The 20,925-nt window shown below is 39.0% G+C and overlaps 1 protein-coding gene across 2 annotated transcripts in view; it reads right to left on the bottom strand.

Annotated features, from left to right (window-relative positions):
• Window positions 1-6,769: 6,769 nt before the first annotated feature.
• LOC139169331 (copine-8) overlaps window positions 6,770-20,925 on the bottom strand; it is an 80,452-nt gene continuing 66,296 nt past the window's right edge. For both annotated transcript variants that reach the window (XM_070755322.1, XM_070755323.1), the window contains 7 exons: window positions 20,843-20,889; window positions 18,516-18,697; window positions 17,597-17,724; window positions 14,700-14,802; window positions 12,562-12,619; window positions 10,668-10,741; window positions 6,770-9,181 (listed from right to left, as the gene is read on the bottom strand). In XM_070755322.1, coding sequence (XP_070611423.1) covers window positions 8,993-9,181; window positions 10,668-10,741; window positions 12,562-12,619; window positions 14,700-14,802; window positions 17,597-17,724; window positions 18,516-18,697; window positions 20,843-20,889 — 781 coding nt within the window. In that variant the 3' untranslated portion in view covers window positions 6,770-8,992. The remainder of the gene's footprint in view (window positions 9,182-10,667; window positions 10,742-12,561; window positions 12,620-14,699; window positions 14,803-17,596; window positions 17,725-18,515; window positions 18,698-20,842; window positions 20,890-20,925) is intronic.

Raw genomic sequence — 20,925 nt, forward strand, 5'->3', positions numbered from 1 at the left:
CAAGCCGTCATTGACATGCGACAGAGACGGTCAGATCAAAGAAAGGAGCAATTAAAGAAGTATTATCAACACTGAATTAGGAACAGCTGGGTTTGGGTGTGGTCCTCCTTAGCAGGGTTTCAAAGGCAGGCAAGCCCTTGAAGCCATGTGGAGTGTTATCAGTTTGGAGTTGCGTTATCCTGTCTTGTTTCTCGGCGTCTCTGTTCCTGGCTTGTGGCCCAGCAGCTTTGGAAGACCCGTGGGAGGTGTAGGTCTGCTATCTACAGCCTTGGCTTGGCAGCAAGAATTCTGTATTGCTGCATGGACTTTTGCCTTCGTGGTTATATCTGAAGATACAGCATTTTCCTGTTTGTAAGGACATTTTCTGTTACCTGTGTTTTTCTTGAATTTTATAAAACTGCCTTTGCCTTTTACCAGTGTGTCTGGCTTCTCTTTTTGGGTTGGTATTGGCTTCTGGAGTGACCCAGACAGAACAGCAGGTCAGCATTAACCATACCCTTAGAGGAGTCAGCCTGATTCAAGGTATGTGAATCGAGCAATATCTTTTCAGGTGGCCCAAAGCCATGGATGTAACTCACAATTTATCATTCCGATTTACTGTGACATAACTGTTGCAACAGAATTTTATTATATCTTCTGGAAGTTTTATCTCAGGGAAACACACTCAGGGCTGCAACAAAAATCAATGTTGCTCAAGCATTCTTGGAATCCTTTCTTTTGGAGGCATATGTCAATGTTCAATATTAATCTGCATTCTGTAAGTCACGAGGTCTTCTCTCAAATAATTTGAGACACTTTCTGTTTTTAGGATTCTTTTTTTTAAAAGTATCTTTATTGTTTTCCAGAAATAAAAAAGAAGAAAAGAAAAAAGAAAGAAAAAGTAAAAGAATAAGGAGTAAAAGCAATATTTCTCACGTTTTGTTCTAGTTTAACAGATCTTAATCCATTTCTATTTACCTTTATGATACATTTCTTTATATTTTGTATATTTACATATAATTATCATAAGTAAATATTACAAATTAATATAGAAAGAAATACATTGAGAAGAAAAAGAGTAATAAAAGTCATACTTCCTAAGGTAATTATTATCCTTCTTTTGTATACTGATACTTGGTGTTATGTATGGAAGGACCAACGACAGGAGATGCCTAGAGAGGCTCCATACAGGAAGTGTTATGAGAACAGGAAAGGGCACCGAGAGAGGGGCGGTAACCTAGCAACCGGGGAAAATAAGGGATTACCATTGGTTCGTTCCTCAGCCAGCTGGCAGTTAAATAGGGGAAACCCGAGGAGGTTTGACAGTTGAATACTGACTGTTGTATTAACGTTATGTTTATGCTGGAATAAAGCAGTTCAAGCAAAGCCGCAATTACGTGTCCGAATCTGTACCAAGCTATTTCACTTGGTATTGTTACATTTTCAATCTTTGTTTCGAATCCGTTCGTGCCATTTTCCCAAATTTGTTTAGATTTTTTACTTTCAATCCCCTTAATTGAATTTGTCATTTCATCCATCTCAATACATTTATATATTTTATCAATAATTAAGCTCTCTGATGGAGTTTGTTCATTTTTCCATGTTTTTAGGATTCTGAAGATGTTTGTTATCTTGTTCTTAAAATAAACCTTTTTTTAAAAAAAGAAAGGAGAAGTATGCTATTATTTTTCTATCACAGACTAGAAAAATGACTCAGCTCTCTGAACTCCTGAAAATTTCATCTAGCTGGGGAATTTCTCATCAGCTAGCTGTCAACTGTCATGGCATTAAGCACAGCTAAGCGCTAGACATAGTTGGCAAAGATGGGACTGTGACTTGTACTTGTTCCCAGGTGTGGAGTGTCTGAGTCTAAGTCTAAGCGAGTTTCTTTTGAATTCCATCTTCCTTCACGTGAGCAAGAGAGTGGAGGACAGCAGAGGTGGGATTCAGCAGATTCTGACCAGTTCTGGAGAACCGGTAGTGTTGTGTTTGGGCCTGGGCCAGCTGTTGCCCCCACAGATGGGGGAGACACGGCACACAGTGACTGTGAAAGCCTGGCTGACAGCCAGGAAGATGTAGCAGACAGTCAGGAGGTGGCTGGCAGTTCTTCGGACAGTTTGTCCTCTCTCAGTTCGTCTGCAGGGCAATACATTAATTTACGCAACCAAAGGGCCTTACAAAGAAGGGATCACTTTAAGAAGTATGATAAGGCATGATAGGTGAACCTGGGCTGGGTTTGGTTCCCTTAATGAGGGCTAACGGTATAAAAATGGAACAGGGGCCAAGGCAAACTGTGGCTGTTTATCTGGGTGGTTTGTGTGGCGTCGTTGTTCCTGCTTTGAAGTTTCTGCTCTTGGATTTCAACTCAGCGTTGTGGGAGTTGAAAACTCTGGGACAAGCTGCTGCTTTTGTGCCGTGAGAATTCAGAGACCTCTTGGAACATTTATGCTACGTGACTTTTGTATTTGTTTGCTTTTTCATGAACTTTGTAGCTGGCTGAATTTTCAACTCAACCTGTGTTTTACTCCTGAAAGTAAGTACCGTTTTCTTTAGACTTTTTCTTTTCTGTTTAATACAAGTTTGCTGACTAACTATGCACGTGTGTGTCTGACCTTCTTTCCTGGACCGTTAATCATTGCTTGAGGCCGGTCAGGCAGAACAGGTAGTGGAAATTTTGAGTAGTTCAGAGAACCCCTAAACACCACGTCTGACTGGCCCCGTCCCCATCTATTCCCTGCCTCCTGAGTCCCAGTTGATCTGGAGGGAATGGCGATTTTGCAGTAACCTTCCCCTGGAGTGGGAAGGAAATGGGGATTTTATTTATCTATTTATTATATTTATATGCCACTCACTCCAAAAGGACTTTGAGCCGCTAACAATCAGAGTAAATAAAAACAACAATAAAAACGTTAAAATCTAATAATAAAAATCAATAATAACAGTAAGGCCAACTCTATTGTTTTTAGTTGTTTTAGTATTGGATTGGATTGTTACATGCTGTTTGTTACATGCTGTTTGTTACATGCTGTTAAACATGCCTGGGATAAACATATATCCATCCTAAGATAAAATACAGAAAATAGTATAAGGGCAGACTAGATGGACCATGAGGTCTTTTTCTGCCGTCAGACTTCTATGTTTCTATGTTTTTATCATTGTTGTTAGCCGCCCCGAGTCTACGGAGAGGGGCGGCATACAAATCCAATAAATAATGTAGTGGTTAGCTCTGGCTTAGCTCTGGCCCAGCTCCTGCCCCAAGGACTGTGGATGTGGGGCAGACATCCACATGCTGCAGGCCTGATTTGCCCCCGATGGAATCTGCTGATGAAGGCTCCTCTGACGAAGAAGACATGAGTGACAGGGAGGAGGAGAGTGGGGCAGACAGCTCAGAAGGAGATCAATTATCTAGCTCCTCCTTGGATTCAGAACAAGAGTTAATGATACAGCCACGCATGCGGAGAGCGATGCATAGGCAACAACAACTGAGAGATTACTATCAAAGAAAATGAGGCCACCTGTGGTTGGGTGGGGCTGTGGTAATTAGTGAGGCTGCTATAAAGAGCAGCCTGTGGGTTTGGCCATTGTGGAGGATTATCTGATCATTGTGTTTCGTGACTCCTTTACTGACTTTGACCTTTTGTGTGCTGATTTTTCTCCCGCTTTGAAACTAAACCAGGGCAAAGTGTGTTTCACTTTGTGAAAGAAGAAGGACTGTGAATTGCCTCCCAGCTGCAAGCTAAGTATCACAGAACTGATAAGGGACTTGTACAAATTACCAGTTTGTTTGGAGACAGTGCTCTTTGCTATACCAAAAGAGGGCTTAGTTTAAGTGAATTTTCATTATAAAGAACATTGTTTTGAACTTTCAAATGTGTGTGTGTCTGAAATTTGTACCTGTGAATTTTTGGGAGGAGTCTACCAGAGAGCCCGACAGAACAAATAATAATAATAATTAATAATAATAATAATAATAATAATAATAATAATATAAAAAACATACATACTTACAATCAGCCTAATTCCAGGCCTGTCGGAAAAGCCAGGTTTTAATGGCTTTATGGAAGACCAGTAGGGTGGAGATAATGCGAATCTCTGGAGGCAGTTGGTTCCCAAGTGTTGGAGCCACCACAGAGAAGTCTTTCCCCCCAAGGTCCTGCCTGCCGACATTGTTTGGTAGACGGGACGTGGAGAAGGCCAACTCTGTGGGCCCTTACTGGCCGCAGCGAGGCCACCAAGCTACACCATACCTACCAAGACATGTCTACAGAACCGGTAATCATGTGCCGTTCACCCCTACCCCTAATGAGAAGTGTGCATAAGCAACTCTGGGAGCGCAAGTGAGAGCTGACTTTCTGGCAGCCATCTGCTGCTACCTGTCTCTGCATATCCAAGGAGGTCCTGATCCCACTACCACTTCTCCACAGACGGCCCATGCTGAGGTTCCCACTGCTGTCCCTGTCTCGCCTGCCACCACTGTCTCCTGCATTCCCTCCTCTTCCAGGTCACTTCAACCAAGTGAGACAGCTGGGTATGTGGGTGTGCCACAGGCACAGCTAATTGTCTTGTACAGGAAATCAGCCATGGAGTTTTATCCTTCAGCACATTGCCCACAACTAGGCAGTGTGGGTGGGCCAGTGGGGGAATACCTGCAGTAGAGAAACACCAGGAGTAGAGCAATCAGGGTGGGTCAACTGGGTTGGGGTGAAGTGGCCAGAACCAATTGTCCCATTCCACCCGAAGCATCCCATGCTCCACTTAATAACCTGTACATTTGTTTAATAAACATACTGGAGACAGCAGGGATGTCTGTTAATTGAGGCAGTTCATTTGTGAGTCCCAACCTCTCACCCCAATGGGTAGGATCCCTTACAGTCATTACTTGAGGTCTACTTGCAATATAATTAGTAATAAATGTAATCCATCTGTCCTGGTGAATTCAACTCATCTGTAGGGTAGACAGATGTTCTCTTACCATTCTGTTGTCTATTTTAATTTGTATACCTAGTCTGTTTGTTTACACTTCTGTTTGGTATACATTCGTATCAGGAAAGACTTAATGAACTCAATCTGTATAGTCTGGAGGACAGAAGGAAAAGGGGGGACATGATCGAAACATTTAAATATGTTAAAGGGTTAAATAAGGTTCAGGAGGGAAGTGTTATTAATCGGAAAGTGAACACAAGAACAAGGGGGCATAATCTGAGGTTAGTTGGGGGAAAGATCAGAAGCAACGTGAGAAAATATTATTTTATTGAAAGAATAGTAGATCCTTGGAACAAACTTCCAGCAGACGTGGTTGGTAAATCCACAGGAACTGAATTTAAACATGCCTGGGATAAACATATATCCACTGTAAGATAAAATACAGGAAATAGTATAAGGGCAGACTAGATGGACCATGAGGTCTTTTTCTGCTGTCAGTCTTCTATGTTTCTATGTTTGTGGCAGGTTGGACTACTTCCTTCTCCTTTTGCATGAAGGCAGGTGCAAAGAGTGAATTAAGCAGCTCTGCTTTCTCCCTGTGGCCTTCCTTGCTACCGTCTCCAATTAATCAAACTTTTTGCTGTTTTGTTCCCCTCCCTGTAGCCTGGCTTGTCATGTCTTTCATTTAAAATTCTAGAGTAAGATTTTCTGTTTGGGTCATATATACAGTGATACCTCATCTTACAAATGCCTCGTCATACAAACTTTTCGAGATACAAACCCGGGGTTTAAGATTTTTTTGCCTCTTCTTACAAACTATTTTCACCTTACAAACCCAAGCCGCTGCCACTGGGATGCCCCGCCTCCGGACTTCTGTTGCCAGCGAACCACTCGTTTTTGCGCTGCTGGGATTCCCCTGAGGCTCCCCTCCATGGGAAACCCCACCTCCAGACTTCACTGTTTTTGTGATGCTGCAGGGGAATCACAGCAGGGGAATCCCAGCAGCGCAAAAACGGGCACTTCGCTGGCAACGGAAGTCCAGAGGTGGGGTTTCCCAGTGAAGGAAGCATCAGTGAAATCGCAGCATTGCAAAAACACCAAAGTACTCAAAACCCCAGCTCCGGACTTCTGTGTTTTTGCAATGCTGCGATTTCACTAGGCTCCCCTCGCTGGGAAACCCCACCTCTGGACTTCCATTGCTAGCGAAGCACTTGTTTTTGCGATGCTGGGATTCCCCTGCAGCATCGCAAAAACACAGAAGTCTGGAGGTGGGGTTTACCATGGAGGGGAGCCTCAGGGGAATCCCAGCAGTGCAAAAACGGGCGCTTCGGCTGGAAAAAGGGGTGAATTTTGGGCTTGCACACATTAATCACTTTTCCATTGATTCCTATGGGAAACATTGTCTCGTCTTACAAACTTTTCACCTTAAGAACCTCGTTCCGGAACCAATTAAGTTTGTAAGACAAGGTATCACTGTACTTACCACTGAGAATTTATTAAATAAAGAGAATTACAAAGCATTTCATTTTACTCGCTATATCTCTTATAATCTACTTCCCAGAAAAGATATTTTATGATAATTCTAAATTTGGTCAAGAAGGGATAAAAATGAGCAACATTTCAGATCAGTGCTTTTCAAATTGCATTCTGGAAATTGGCAATATCTTAAAGTTGCCAACTTTGAAAAACAGAGTTTTAGAATAACTGGATACAAGATTTCACATGAAATTAGATGTAACTTAAAGCAAGGAAATTTTTATAAGATCAATGAAGAAATAATTAATTATTCAAAGTGTAAGTAATAAGTGAATTTTTTTTAGTTTATATTAACATTTAGCTCGCCAGAGAAAAAAATTCTATAGACGCATTCAGAAATTGCCTTTTTTTATTTCAATAGTAATACAACTGTAAAACAGAAAAAAAATGGAATCTAAAGAAACTGTTTAGGGAAATTTCTTAACAATAAGCAATAAGGAGATATTACTGCATTAGTTGTTATTTGGCAAATGTAAATAAGAGTAACATTTAGTTCTTAAGTGTTTGGCAACTTTCTTTTTTAAAAAAACACCATATTTTTTCACTCGTTTAACCAAAGAAGTTCTGAAGTGTTTCAAAATTCTGAATATACCTGTCTCAATAGTATCAAATTGTATCTAGGTTGGCAATTTCAATATGTGCAGTAGAAGTTATTATCTGTAGTATTAAGCTATTCTGAATATTTTGATATTTTGATTATTCCTCATACTATTCAGAGAAGCATTACCCAGCAAGATAAGTACTTTAAGGTAAAGATCCCCCTCGCACATATGTGCTAGTCGTTCCTGACTCTAAGGGGTTTCAAGGCCAAAGAGCACTGTCCAAAGACGTCTCTGTGGTCATATGGCCGGCATGACTAAACGCCAAAGGCGCAAGGAACACTGTTACCTTCCCACCAAAACGGTCCCTATTTTTCTACTTGCATTTTTTAAATGCTTTTGAACTGCTAAGTTGGCAGAAGCTGGGACAAGTAATGGAAACTCACTCCATTACACGGTGCTAGGAATTTGAACTGCCAAGCTGCCAATCTTTCTGACTGACAAGCTCAGCCTTAGCCACTGAGTCACCGTGTCCCTAGTACTTTAAGGACCTTTAATATATTTTAAAATGTAAGACTTTGTATTACATAGGATTATATACTATTGATGCTATATGTATTTGCATTTCCAGAAGAAATCCCTTTCATGCTTAAAAAATGCACCTTAATTTCATATTATTCAGTGTAACATATATCATAGTAAAGAAAGTATCAAACAGGTTATGTGCAAAAAAAGAGTGCTGTACATTACAAGGCAATCACACGTTTTTGACAGAAAAGTAAAAGGCGATTCACAATCATTTCCAAGATATCTGTGAGATTTAAGGCCATTTGTTCTACTGTAAAATTTTGACACAAATACCCAGAAAAATGTGAATTTCTTGTAAAAACTGTACATGCAAAAACACTGGATAGTTGGGGTAAGAACAGGCATATCATAAAACACTTGAGTAGTTCTATACACAAAGTTGTGCACAAAACAATACAGTTGTGCAGTTTTAATCCAGTTAAATAAGATTCACAACTTATGTGCCCTCCAGGGCAATATGTGTCTCAGCCAACTCAAAATGAGCCAGCCCCCTTTTTAAATAGCCAATCTAGACAAACCACACAGCAACTGTCAATCATAGTAAGATATTCACCTTCAGGAAGCATATAACGCCAAAGGTCTACTGTTATTCAAATGCAAGATACTGTACTTTACAGATTTCACACCTTACATGAGGAAACACAGGGCTCAAAAGTTCTTAGAAGTGCACAATACTGTTGTTATCATTTATTATGCCAGCATAATCAATCTTAAAAAAATGTAAACACAAGTTATTTCAGGATTGGAGTATCTTGCAAAAATACATTTTCTTACACTATTCACATCTTGGAAGCTTATTCTCAGATGTATCAGATCGATACTTCACTGAGCTTATCAATGAGGTGTTCCCATTATTGAGACCTATGAATGTATTTGTCCCCGCTTTCTATTCTTAGCTTTGCACGTAATTCGCCTGGACAATCATTCAAAGAGATATTGCTTCTCTTGTGGATTTTTTACTATTGTAAGATAGAAGACAAATGTTTAAGAATAACTATAAAAAGTAGTTAAATTTCAAAAGTAGTAACATGTAAACAGTGATACATAGGATTTGCATTCACTTTATATATATATATATTTATATATACATATTAGGTCAGAAAGACAAAGACTTTTGAATAGAACCCGTGGTCTTGTGCTTTCACCCCACCCCAATATTGACAGGCATATTTTCTGTTAGAAACAGTAATACTTAGAAACAACTTCACCATTTTGCTTCTTGTAAATAAAAGCTGCTGAGTTGCAAGTGCAACAAGTTGGAACATTTTGGTATATGAAATTAACGTATTTCTTTCTTTTCCAAAGCCCACTAGAAAATTCTACTGACTGCATACAAAGAGCTTGCTGGCTCTTAAAGTGCATCATTGTACTGGAACTCTTTCTTGGCAGCGCTGTATAATTTTGAAAAGTATTCAATATTCAAAGGCTCATATCTGAGTCTGCACCACATGAACAGGTGGCGTGTATGGAGGTGGTGCCGGAGATGGCTTGATTCCTCGGACCCTCATGTAGGAAAGAAACTGGTCTGGGATCTCAGCTAAGACATCTCTTGCAAGTCGGGCCATGCTTAATATGTGGTTTCCAGTTCTGTCAATATAATCCCGAAATGGCACAAACTGAAATGAAATGGGAGTGGGGGAATGTTTAAGTGTTGCTTTTGTGGTATCGTACAGAATGACATCGAAAGCAGGAAATAGAATAGCTTTGAGACAAATGCAAGAAAAAGCAACAAGAAACAAAAAAATAATAATAATCAAAACCAGAGTCATAATGTGCTTATAGAAAAAGTTACTTCTCACCAAAGATCTGATCAAATGCAAACACAAAAATACCGCCAGCAGCAATACAATATAGACCACAGATTTCATATGATACCATAATAAAATAATCCAGGATTGATTCTCTACATAGCATGCTCACTTTTCTGATTATGGAGCCCAATAAAGTCCTTTATAGCTGTGTGAAGATGTGCTGTGGTTGGTGAAGCTGGGAGTTTTCTATACTGTTTTTATTATTTTTACCATCATTTGTGAGCCACCTGTGGTGGTATTTATCTATCTATCTATCTATCTATCTATCTATCTATCTATCTATCTATCTATCTATCTATCTATCTATCTATCTATTTATCAGATTTGTATGCCGCCCCTCTCCGCAGACTCGGGCGGTTCACAGCAATAATAATACAATGTAAACAAATCTAATATTTAAGTTAATTTTAAAAACCCCAATTTAGAAACCAATCATACACACTAGCATACCATGCATAAATTTTATAAACCTAGGGGGAGAAAGTGTCAATTCCCCCATGCCTGACGACAGAGGTGGGTTTTAAGGAGCTTACGAAAGGCTAGGAGGGTGGGGGCAACTCTGATATCTGGGGGGAGTTGGTTCCAAAGGGTCGGGGCCGCCACAGAGAAGGCTCTTCCCCTGGGTCCCGCCAAACGACATTGTTTAGTTGACGGGACCCGGAGAAGGCCAACTCTGTGGGACCTAACTGGTCGCTGGGATTTGTGCGGCAGAAGGCGGTCCCGGAGATATTCTGGTCCGGTGCCATGAAGGGCTTTATAGGTCATAACCAACACTTTGAATTGTGACCGGAAACTGATCGGCAACCAATTACTTAAGGTAGCAGCAATAGCAGTGATGGTGAAGCTATGGCACCTGTGGCACGCAAAGCCATATCTGAGGGCATGCAAAGCGTTGCCCTATGTTGCGCATCAGTTTTTGCTTCCTGAAACCTGGGACAGCAAGAAATAGCCTAATATGCCATTTATGGTTGGCCCGTTTTTCATTGTCCCCAGGCTTTAGGAGGCTTTCGTAAACCCTAGTGATGGTAAAAAATGGCTGAATGGGCCAACTGGAAGTCCGGAGACTTCAGTGAGGCCTGTGCGCATGCGCAGCGGGGAGCACTGTGGGGGCAGCATGGATGCACAGGGGGTAGCGCGAGGGTTGTGTGCATGTGTGTGGGGATTGAGGGCATTGCATTATGGGTGTGGACATTCACATGTGCGTCCCCTTTTGGCACAAGAGCCAAAAAAGGTTGATCAATCACTAGGCTATAGATTTAAATGAATCAACACATAAATATTTTTGTCTTACCTGTACTATATCTCTTTCCGCATAAACTCCTCTTGATGAAACCCTTACTGAATCACCATCCAATTCTTCCATGGCTTAAACAATAAAATATTCCCATTATTTCACTATCTGAAATTAATCAATGCAGCCAACTTGATATGAAATGTGTGGCTTTCCCATATAATAATCTATATAACATAATTGTATCTTAGACATAAACTAAAGTATTTAATGAACTATCAATAAGCATTCGATATGCAAATGACTGAAAAACACTACCTTTCCTGCAAAATTATAAGTTAAAGAACAAGACATTATAACAAGAAATCACAGTCTAATTTTATGTACTGGTTCTCTTCACCATATGCTTAACCCAATTTCTTTAATCATGACTTTAATCATGACTTTTTATATAAATCACAAATGGGTTCATACATTATAATCAAATACTAACTAGCCACATTAAAATCTCCCCAGGAGAGCAGATCAAACTGTTCCCAGACAACAGGGCAAGGATTGCTTCAGGTGCCTCCACTGGACCAGCAACGATGCTGGCATCTAAATCATTTATGAAGATGTTGAAGAGGACTGAGCCTAAGACAGAAACTTAGGATACCCCACTGCAGACTTTACTCCATGTAGATGTAGTTCCGTTAAGCAGTACAGATTGTGTGCAGTTGTGAATCCATCTGATGGTGATGCTATCCAACCTACATTTTTCTATCTTACCAAGTACAGTGGAACCCCGACATAAGAGCTGCTCTACTTAAGAGCAACTCGAGATAAGAGCTGGGAGGGGAGAGATATTTTTGTTCTACTTACAAGCCCAAATTCGAGATACAAGCGCCAAGGAGTTGTCTCCTGAAGCCAAACGCTAACTTCCGCGTTCGGCTTCAGGAGACAGCTGCGAAGCGGCGCGCGTGTTTTAAACGGTTGCAGCCGGCCTGGGGGGCTCGGGGGGGTGCTTGCAGCTTTCTTTCTTGCTCTTTTTCTTTCTCTCTTTTACCTTCCCTTCCTCTATTTCTTCTTTTCTTTCTCCTTCCCACCTTCTTCCCTCCCTCCCTCCCTTCACTCATTCCTCTCTTACTCTCCCCTTTCATAAGTTTCCTTGCTTCCTTCCTCTGTTCCTGTCCCTTCCCCCTTTCTTTCTTTCTTTCTTTCTTTCTTTCTTTCTTTCTTTCTTTCTTGCTCTTTTTCTTTCTCTCTCTTACCTTCCCTTCCTCTATTTCTTCTTTTCTTTCTCCTTCCCACCTTCTTCCCTCCCTCCCTCCCTTCACTCATTCCTCTCTTACTCTCCCCTTTCATAAGTTTCCTTGCTTCCTTCCTCTGTTCCTGTCCCTTCCCTCTTTCCTTCCTTCCTTCCCACCCTCCGTCCATTCATTCACCCATTCCTCTCTTGATCGCTTAAAGCCGGTCCCTGGTGCAAAAAGGGTTGGGGACCTCTGTCCTACAGGATTGGGTGGCAGAGAAGTTGAACATATGTAAATTTAAAAGTTTAAGAAAGTTTACAAGTTAAGTGAAAGAAACTTCATTATTCATTTATATGTACATGTACATTTCTTCATTAAAAACATGTCTTTCTGCATAATTTAGACTAACTTTGTGAGTTTTTTGAGGGCTGGAACCAATTAAAATTATTTACATTAATTCCTATGGGGAAAAGTCGTTCGAGATAAGAGCTGCTCGACTTAAGAGCCCAGGTCCGGAACGAATTAAACTCGTATCTCGAGGTACCACTGTAGTAGGTTGTGGTTTACTTTGTCAAATGCCTCAGTGAAGTACAAAGGTATTGTCAAAGAATTTATTACATGAAAGATATAACAAACTATTAAATAAAAAAGTACAGATTTTGTCTCACTGATTTGTATAGGGCTTCTCTTTAGATAACAGGAGCTATATTAATTGAGGTCCTCACCATCAAATTCCGCAGGTCCAACACCCACTATTATTATTGACATTGGGAGTTTTGCCGCCTTCAAAAGAACACATGAAAAGAGTTACATCATTTTCAGATATTAGATTTAAATATACATTTTATCCCTTAATATTAAAAAAACATAGATTAGTAAAATAGCTAAATAAAATATTTGTTTTATTTTCATGAAGCATTATTTACCTTTGAATCAATTAACCAACCTGAAATGCATTTTCAAGTTTTCATCAGAAAATGAAATAACAGTTTCAAACATACAAGAAAACTAAATTATTTAAAAGTATAGAGGAAAATTAGAATCTCAATCTTCTCTCACTGCTTCCCATCACCCAGGTTTTCAAAGATAAATAAAAAAACTCATGTATTCCAAAGGCCGGTTAGTTCTTGAAACATTGCAGCATGTGGTTACTTCTATGACATTTATAATTTTTCTGTTGACCTCTGATGTTTTAAAGATTCAACACACATCATTTAAAAACTGTATCTTACATGTTAATTAATTATCTTAAATTTCAATATGTGGAAGAGACAGCCTCATTGTAATCTGTGAGGGCACTTCCTTCCCTTTTTCTTTTCTTCTCCTCAGGGTCATGGAGACACAGCCAAACTGGTCTGTGCTCCAGCTCAATGCCTAGGAGATAGGGAACACATCTGAGCAAATCAAAGTCAGATTGGTAAGCATGCAGGACCAGAGTAAGCATGCAGGACCAGAGTAAGCATGCAGGACCAGAGCAAGTTTCCATAGGGTGGATTGGAGGCAGGATGAGATGGGAGTCTTTTCAGAGACTCTGCAGTCAAGAGGGGTAGGAACTATTGTGAAGCACATCAGTCACACTAGCTAACATATATACTAGGCAGCTGGAAATGTAGCATGAACTGAAAAAATGCCAAAATCCTAGCAACAGCTCCAGCCAGAGGCAAAGTATAATCGTCCAAAAAGCCTACAAAATGTCAGCCAGTCAGCCAGTCCTGTGATGACTAAAGTGGGATGAGATCTAAGGCTGAGTAGAGAATAAAGTTACTCCACATTTGGGAGAGAAGCTAAGGACAGGGCTAACTAAGCCCTAATAATTAATACAAGCACGGGCAATACATGAAAGCCTGTAAAAGAGGGAGAGGGAAAAATATTGTCATGGAAACTTTTCAAAATAATAAATACAGGTAGAGAAAGTCACCCATAGAATTAGATACATTAGTAATTAAGATTAAGGAACGGACATAAAGAGACATAAAATTTAGAAAACCGAAGGATATGATCCATTTTGTTTGGGGGGAAAAATTGTTACTTTATTACAATAAATCAGGGATGAAATGCTCCTGGTTTGCTCGTGCCTGATGGTCGTTGGAGAGCTGGTCGGAAAGGCAGCGTGAGGCTCTGCCACCCGCCGCCATTTGGGTTCTTTTATTTATTTATTTATTTATTTATTTATTTGATTATTTATTTATTTGATTTGATTTGATTTGGTATGCCGCCCCTTTCCGTAGACTCGGGGCAGCTCACAACACAATAAAAACAGTTCATGACAAATCTAATAATTTACAATTTAAATATTTTTAAAAAACCATTATTAAGCAGACATACATACAAGCATACCATACATAAATTGTATAGGCCCGGGGGAGATATCTCAGTTCCCCCATGCCTGACAACAAAGGTGGGTTTTAAGGAGTTTACGAAAGGCAAGGAGGGTAGGGGCAGTTCTAATCTCTGGGGGGAGCTGGTTCCAGAGAGTCGGGGCCACCACAGAGAAGGCTCTTCCCCTGGGGCCCGTCAACAGACATTGTTTAGTTGACGGGACCCGGAGAAGGCCCACTCTGTGGGACGTAATCGGACGCTGGGATTCGTGCAGCAGAAGGAGGTCTCGGAGATATTCTGGTCCGATGCTTTGCGTATGTGTAGAGGGTAAAAGAACCCAACTGGCGGGGTCCGTGCGGGTAGGCGGAGCCTTGCGCTGCCTTCACGACTGGCTCTCTGACAACTGACAGGCACGAGCAAACCAGGAGCTTTTCACCTCTGAAATAAATCCCCCCCCCCTTCAACAAAGGAAGAGAAAATTTGCTTGTTGTTTGTGGTCTGTATCATTTTCCAAAAAAGAGCCTGGTCACAAAACATAACTTACGTTCACTATGGACTCCTTTGCCTGAGCCATATCAGAAATTACTCCGTCTGTAATAATGAGAAGAACAAAATACTGGGAGCCATCTTTTATTGAGGCAGCATATCTAAAAAACAAAAAAGAAGTCCCCACATTTTAATATTAAAGCACTATTTGGAATTATTTTAAATCTGAGTCTGATTAACACTAAAAGAAATAATAAACACCCAATTATTTAAAAAACAAAAACAAAAATCAGATGGCTCTTTCAAGTATTCAAATTGTATTCCTAGTCTATCTTTTATGGTCATGTTTTTGGCAGGCTGGTCTGTATTATCTTTATGCGTGAAGACAGGTGCAATAGCTCTGCTTTCTCTCTACTATCCATCACTTCCTTGCCATTATTTCCAATTAGTGGACTAATTGTTCCCTTGGCATTTTTCTTATTCTTTACTTTACGTATTGAAAGAAACCTTTAAAATTATTTTTGAAATTTGTTGGAAGTCTTACTTTATTCTGAGCCTTTGTCTTCCTTATCATTTTTGCAAGTTTGGGTTATTTGTTGGTATTCTAATTTAATTACGCATCTCTTTTCCCATTTTTTGTATTTATCCTTTTTGTCTTTCAGTTTATCAGAGGTCTTCGCATAATCAAACTGGTTTCTTTCTGGATTTCTTGTTTTTTTCTTTTTCAGTGATATTGATCTGGACTGGCTATATCCATATTTTTCAGAGTTTTCCAAGCTTCATGGAGTTTGATTCTCCTTTAAGCTCTCTTAAAGTTTGTTAAAATCAGTTCTTTTAGAGTGTAAGATGCTTGTTTGATTATATTCTATTGTTTATGTTTGTATTACCCTGAATTCTATTATGACGACATGATCACCTTCCCCCAAAGTTCTGGCATCTTCAACCCCCTCTATCATATCTCTGTTAGTAAGAATGAGGCTCCGTATAACTGTTTCTCTAGTTCCCTCCTTTATCTTTTGGATGACAAAGTTGATCAGGAACTTGTTCAGTCACCCTTGTTTCCTTCTATCATGTTTCATTTAAAACATTAAATAAGTAATGATAAAAAGTAATAGAACAGTAGGATAGGGATGGTAGGCACAATGGTGCACTTAAGCATGCCCCTTACAGACTTCTTAGAAAGAGGGAGAGGTCAATTGTAGATAGTCTAAGGTTAAAGGTTTGGGAGCAGAAACCAAAGAGTCAGGTAGTGCATTCCAGGCATTGATCATTCTATTGCTGAAGTCGTATTTTTTACAGTCTAGTATGGAGCGGTTGACATTTAGTTTAAATCTATTCCGTGCTTGTGGGTTGTTGTGGTTGAAGGTGAAGTAGTCATTAATAGGTAGAACATTTTGATATATGATTTTATGAACTATAGTTAAGTCGGAAGGGAGATGACGGAGTTGTAAGTTGTCTAATCGAAGAATTTCCAGTCTGGCTACGGCGTAAGATATTTTGTTGTGAGAAGTTTATTCATTTAGTTTATATGTCATGTGTCATTCAATTTATACTGTGAAAATATGCTAATTGTTGTTGAAATGTAGTTATAATTGGAAATGAGTCTATGGATGCAAAAAAGTTTATTCTGTGCATAGCAGTGCTCTAGATGTTTTGAGCAAAAGTGTTTTGGTTTTGGGGGGCGGGGGAGGTTTGTAACAACAGCAAAACTCCCCAAAACACTGGCATTTGCAGATGAGGAGAGACAATCAGAAGGGAAAAGTCTTGGTAACTGAAGGGACAGACATCCAACACCACTTATTTATAAAACTATTCTATAATACCTGGAGGTTATTTTAAGCCAAAATACAAAATAATAAATATTTGAGATTTTATTTTTGTTTAACCACAGCTGATCTGAAAGGCAGAATGTCTGATGTTCTATGTTCTATGATGTGTTAAACAATGCCCCGCAAAAACGGTTTCTGTTTCCTACGCACCCCAAATTATTCCCTTGCCTAAATATTCATGAACAATCAAGAATTAAAAACACAAATTAATGAGAGATAAATAAAGTCTAAACTGAGTACAGTGATCCCTCGATTTTCGCGAAACGCTATACCACGGTTTTTCAAAAAATATTAATTAAAAAATACTCCACGGTTTTTTTGCTATACCACGGTTTTTCCCACCCGATGACGTCATACGTCATCACCAAGAGTCACTTCTCTGTCTCTTTCTCTTTCTTTCCTGTCATTCTCTGCTTCAATCATTTTCTCATTTCTCTTTTTTTCTCCCCTTTTTTCTATCATTTCTCTCTCTCTTCCTTCCACTCTTCTCTCTCTCTCTTTCTTCCTCTCTCTCACTCTCTTCCTTCCTTTCTCATCTTTCTTTCTCTCTCTCTATCTTGCTTCTTCCTCTCTCACACTCTCTTCCTCCCTCTCTCATCTCTTTCTTTCCTTCTCTCTCTTTCTCTATCTCTCCCCCTCTTGCTCGCGAGCGGTGAGCGAGCGGCCGGGCGGGCGGGTGAACGGGCGAGCGGCGAGCGGCCGGGTGAACGGGCGAGCGGCCGGGTGAATGGGCGAGCGGCCGGGCGGGCGAACGGCGGGCAGGCGGGTGCTAGGGGGGTGGGGGCAGCCGACATTCAAAGCAATCTTTGTCGGCTTCCGCACTTTCGTCGCTTCTCGGCTCCACCATCTGCGCATGCGCGGCCATGGAAAAAGGGCACGCATGCGCAGATGGTGTTATTACTTCTGCACCACTATACCGTGGAAAATCGATTATCGCGGGAGGTCTTGGAACGTAACCCCCGCGATAATCGAGGGATCACTGTACATTATGTAATAATGGCATATAGTAATATTCTGAATGCAAATATTCTGAATGTAGTTCTTTCCATTTTAATAAAAATTAAATTAAAAATCTTGAATATTATTATATAAAGTTACAGCTCTGGATATTAATCATATTCATTACCTTGCTACATGATTAATAACAGGAGCAAAGTTAGTTGGTCCATAAAGCTGCACAGATTTTAAACTCATATAGTATGCTTCCATTACACCATCGATTCCACTGCAATAAGGATTTTGTGGATTTCCATTCTGTAAGTTAAAATCAGGAAAATATATTAATTACTGAGAATGTTACTTATGAAACAGTGTTGTGACTGACAAAGGTCACATCAAGCATTGCATGGGCTGTCTAAGTCTTTAAAAGAGTAGGGAAACTTTTTTTAAAAGTAGGTATTTTAAGATAGGCTTCAAGTGTTTTAAGGAATGAAACAGTTCCCTTAATAACTGCAAATCTTAATTTGCCCATTTTACCCATTATCCACTCAAAATCTCCAAATCCGGGTAAGGAGGGAAGCAAGGCCACGAGATTCTGGAAACTATGATAGGAATCCTGATAATCCGCATGTACTTGCTTGGACATACATCCTTCACTTCTGTCCTTTTTCTTTTTAAATTCACTTAGTTATCCCAACTCTATTACCAATTTTTTTTAAAAAACAACAACCTGCAATTACAATGTAATTCTAAATCTGTAATCTGTAAATCATAATTCCCACCCCCATCACTTCACCAGAGTGCTTACTTTAGTAATTTATAAGGCATTTCACTTCACTATGATATGGGAAAAGTAAAGTATATATAATTCAGCATCTTCTACTAGAGGGGCCATGTAGTTTTGTCTCTGGAAGAACTACTGTTTTAAGTTAGGAGGGATGTTTGCTTTTAAGTCCTGATACTGATAATGAGATATTGATGAATTGGGGATTTACCTTTAGCAACCAAAGTAGATGTACAATTCCAAAAATTAAAAGCTGGACTTTTACCAGGGGCTTGGAGGGAGGAGAGCAACATGACCACAAATAAACAAATAAATTTCTTACCAAGGCAAACTCATGAGATATTCTTCCATCTGGGGGCAGTTTTGCACCAAAACCTAGAGCTGGAAACATTTTGTCGCTATCATAGTCTTGAATGATTTCACCCACTGCTCTTAATGCCATGCCATATGCATTCAGTTGGTATGGATTCATGTAGTGAAGTGAGGTTGGATGTGCAGGATTACCTGTTGTTGTTTTTTTTAAAAAAATATGTAGATGATGTTTAGTAGATGTGATTTTATATGTAGGTTTTTGAGTACCAAAAATGCTAAGTACCAAACAAGTTTTTTCCATACGGAATAATGCAAATAAATTGAATGTGTTCCCAAACAAAAGACAATGCACACTTTTAAGGCAATATGTAATAAGTTGTATAGATTGTATGTCATTAATTTACATACAAATAAATCTAAACCTAAATACTTACTGGTAAATAAAATAAAAATTCCCTTCACTTGTAGTTTTACTAGTGACGAAAAAAATCACAAAAATAAACAAAATGACCACAAGCTAAGAGCAGATTGCAAGGGATGTGCACAGGGCAAGAACTACTACGTGACTAATGCATAATTCTTTGTTTTGGCTGGAAAGGGTAGCAAGTCACGAAGCACTACAAGTTCTAGCTTGCGTGTTGAGTACCAAACAAACAGACTACCAAGATAAAATTTTCTCAAAATATGTTCGAGTACCAAATTTGATGAGTTTCACAGCAGTCAAGGGCAGAGGTATGACTGTATGAACAAAAATCCCTCTGATTGCTACTTTCTTAACAGGTATTATTTGTATAATCAATAGATATTTCTGATTATCTCTGCCCTCAACTTTATTACCTTTCTTGCTCATGGAACTGAATCCCTATTATTTCATCAAAGGCTGCCTTCTTTTCCATGCAAATAAAACAGACTTAGATAATAAATTTGTTATTGATGAATAAGCTACCCAACTTTTCCAAAATGTGCACAGCAAAGTTATTTCTTCAAGTATGTTTTTACTTTATTCAATGTAAATATATAATGGACAGAGAGGTATACTGCTTTGGTCTTTTAAAAAATTATATTCAATTTTGCTAAATTTGAAAATTGTGTAACAATTGTTCAAAAGAAATAGTATAGTATAGTCACCAAAATAGAGACTAACTTATCTCTAAATCAAAGGCTTCAGATAAACCTGCTTCTGGTTTTAAAAATAAGAGAACCTTTTAAAATGTCTTTATGAAAAGTATCTAAAATTTTACGTAATCATGTCCATATTTCACAGTAAGCACTAAATCCTGTGGATTATTTTGAACCTCATACGTTTATGTGAAGAATGGTAGAATCATAAGCCTAGATGGGACCTTGGAAGTCTTCTAGCCCACCATTTGACTTCTTTAATTTTTTTGCTAGGCTTCATAAGCTCATTTGACTTTGAAAACAAACATAAGCAACAATAACTGCCTTCAGGTTAATTAAAAAATAAAACAATTGAAATTCAGCAGAGTTAATATTTCATAATATATAGCTAGTGTAAATCTATTCCTTCCAGTTGCATTGATATAAAGAAGGAAAGAGATTCTGAAGAACTTATTCCAAGATCTAGATTCATTCATGTCTTCTTTTAATCATATCAAACCAAATATTTTCTGGTTTAGTAAAACAAGCCTAAATAGCCACCTGTGTGTGCTTGTATATATAAATTATTACCCTAAAATTGCATACAAATATAACCATATTATATAGATGTATATATGCAAACCTAGATTTAGACTTGATTTTTACTGTAAATAAAAATGAACATAAGGCATACAATGCCAAAAACAAATAGCATTTAATTGCCCCTCATGGGCAAAGCTTTCAGAAACATAAGGTTCCCATCTTTTTCTAATAATATATCAGAAAGGAAATTAGGGAGTGAATGCTAGGTTACTGAAATACAGCACAGCATTTTTCTCAGCAAACAAAACAAAGAACTCTCTCTAGAGTGCTTAATAATGCATTCTCAGTTTGAATGTACTGGCTTAGACCCACATTTCTATAGACAGAAATGTCTCCAATAAAAAGACTTTATTTCCTCCCTACTTGCTTCATCATTCAGTACCTCCTGAAGCGATATCTATTAAGATTGGGAAATCCTTAGCATAACGTGAGACTCTGCAGAATGAAACCGTTAGCACTTTTCTATTTAAAGAAGGAACTTTTGCTTCCAAACCACTGTAATTTATTTACATTAAGCTGTTGGAATACACTTAAGTCAAAATGAAAGCATATAACATCAAAATATTTTCCACAATTGAAATGTTTAGAAAACTGGACGGTATGCTCAACTAAGTGAATAAACTACATTACTCTTACCATTTGAAGCTGTAAAATCAATAGCTACAGTGAAATTGATTTGAGTCCTATTGAAAGAAAGCATAAATGATGCAAATTGTTTA

The sequence above is a fragment of the Erythrolamprus reginae genome, chromosome 6 (assembly GCF_031021105.1).
Source record: "Erythrolamprus reginae isolate rEryReg1 chromosome 6, rEryReg1.hap1, whole genome shotgun sequence".
Lineage (NCBI taxonomy): Eukaryota > Metazoa > Chordata > Lepidosauria > Squamata > Dipsadidae > Erythrolamprus > Erythrolamprus reginae.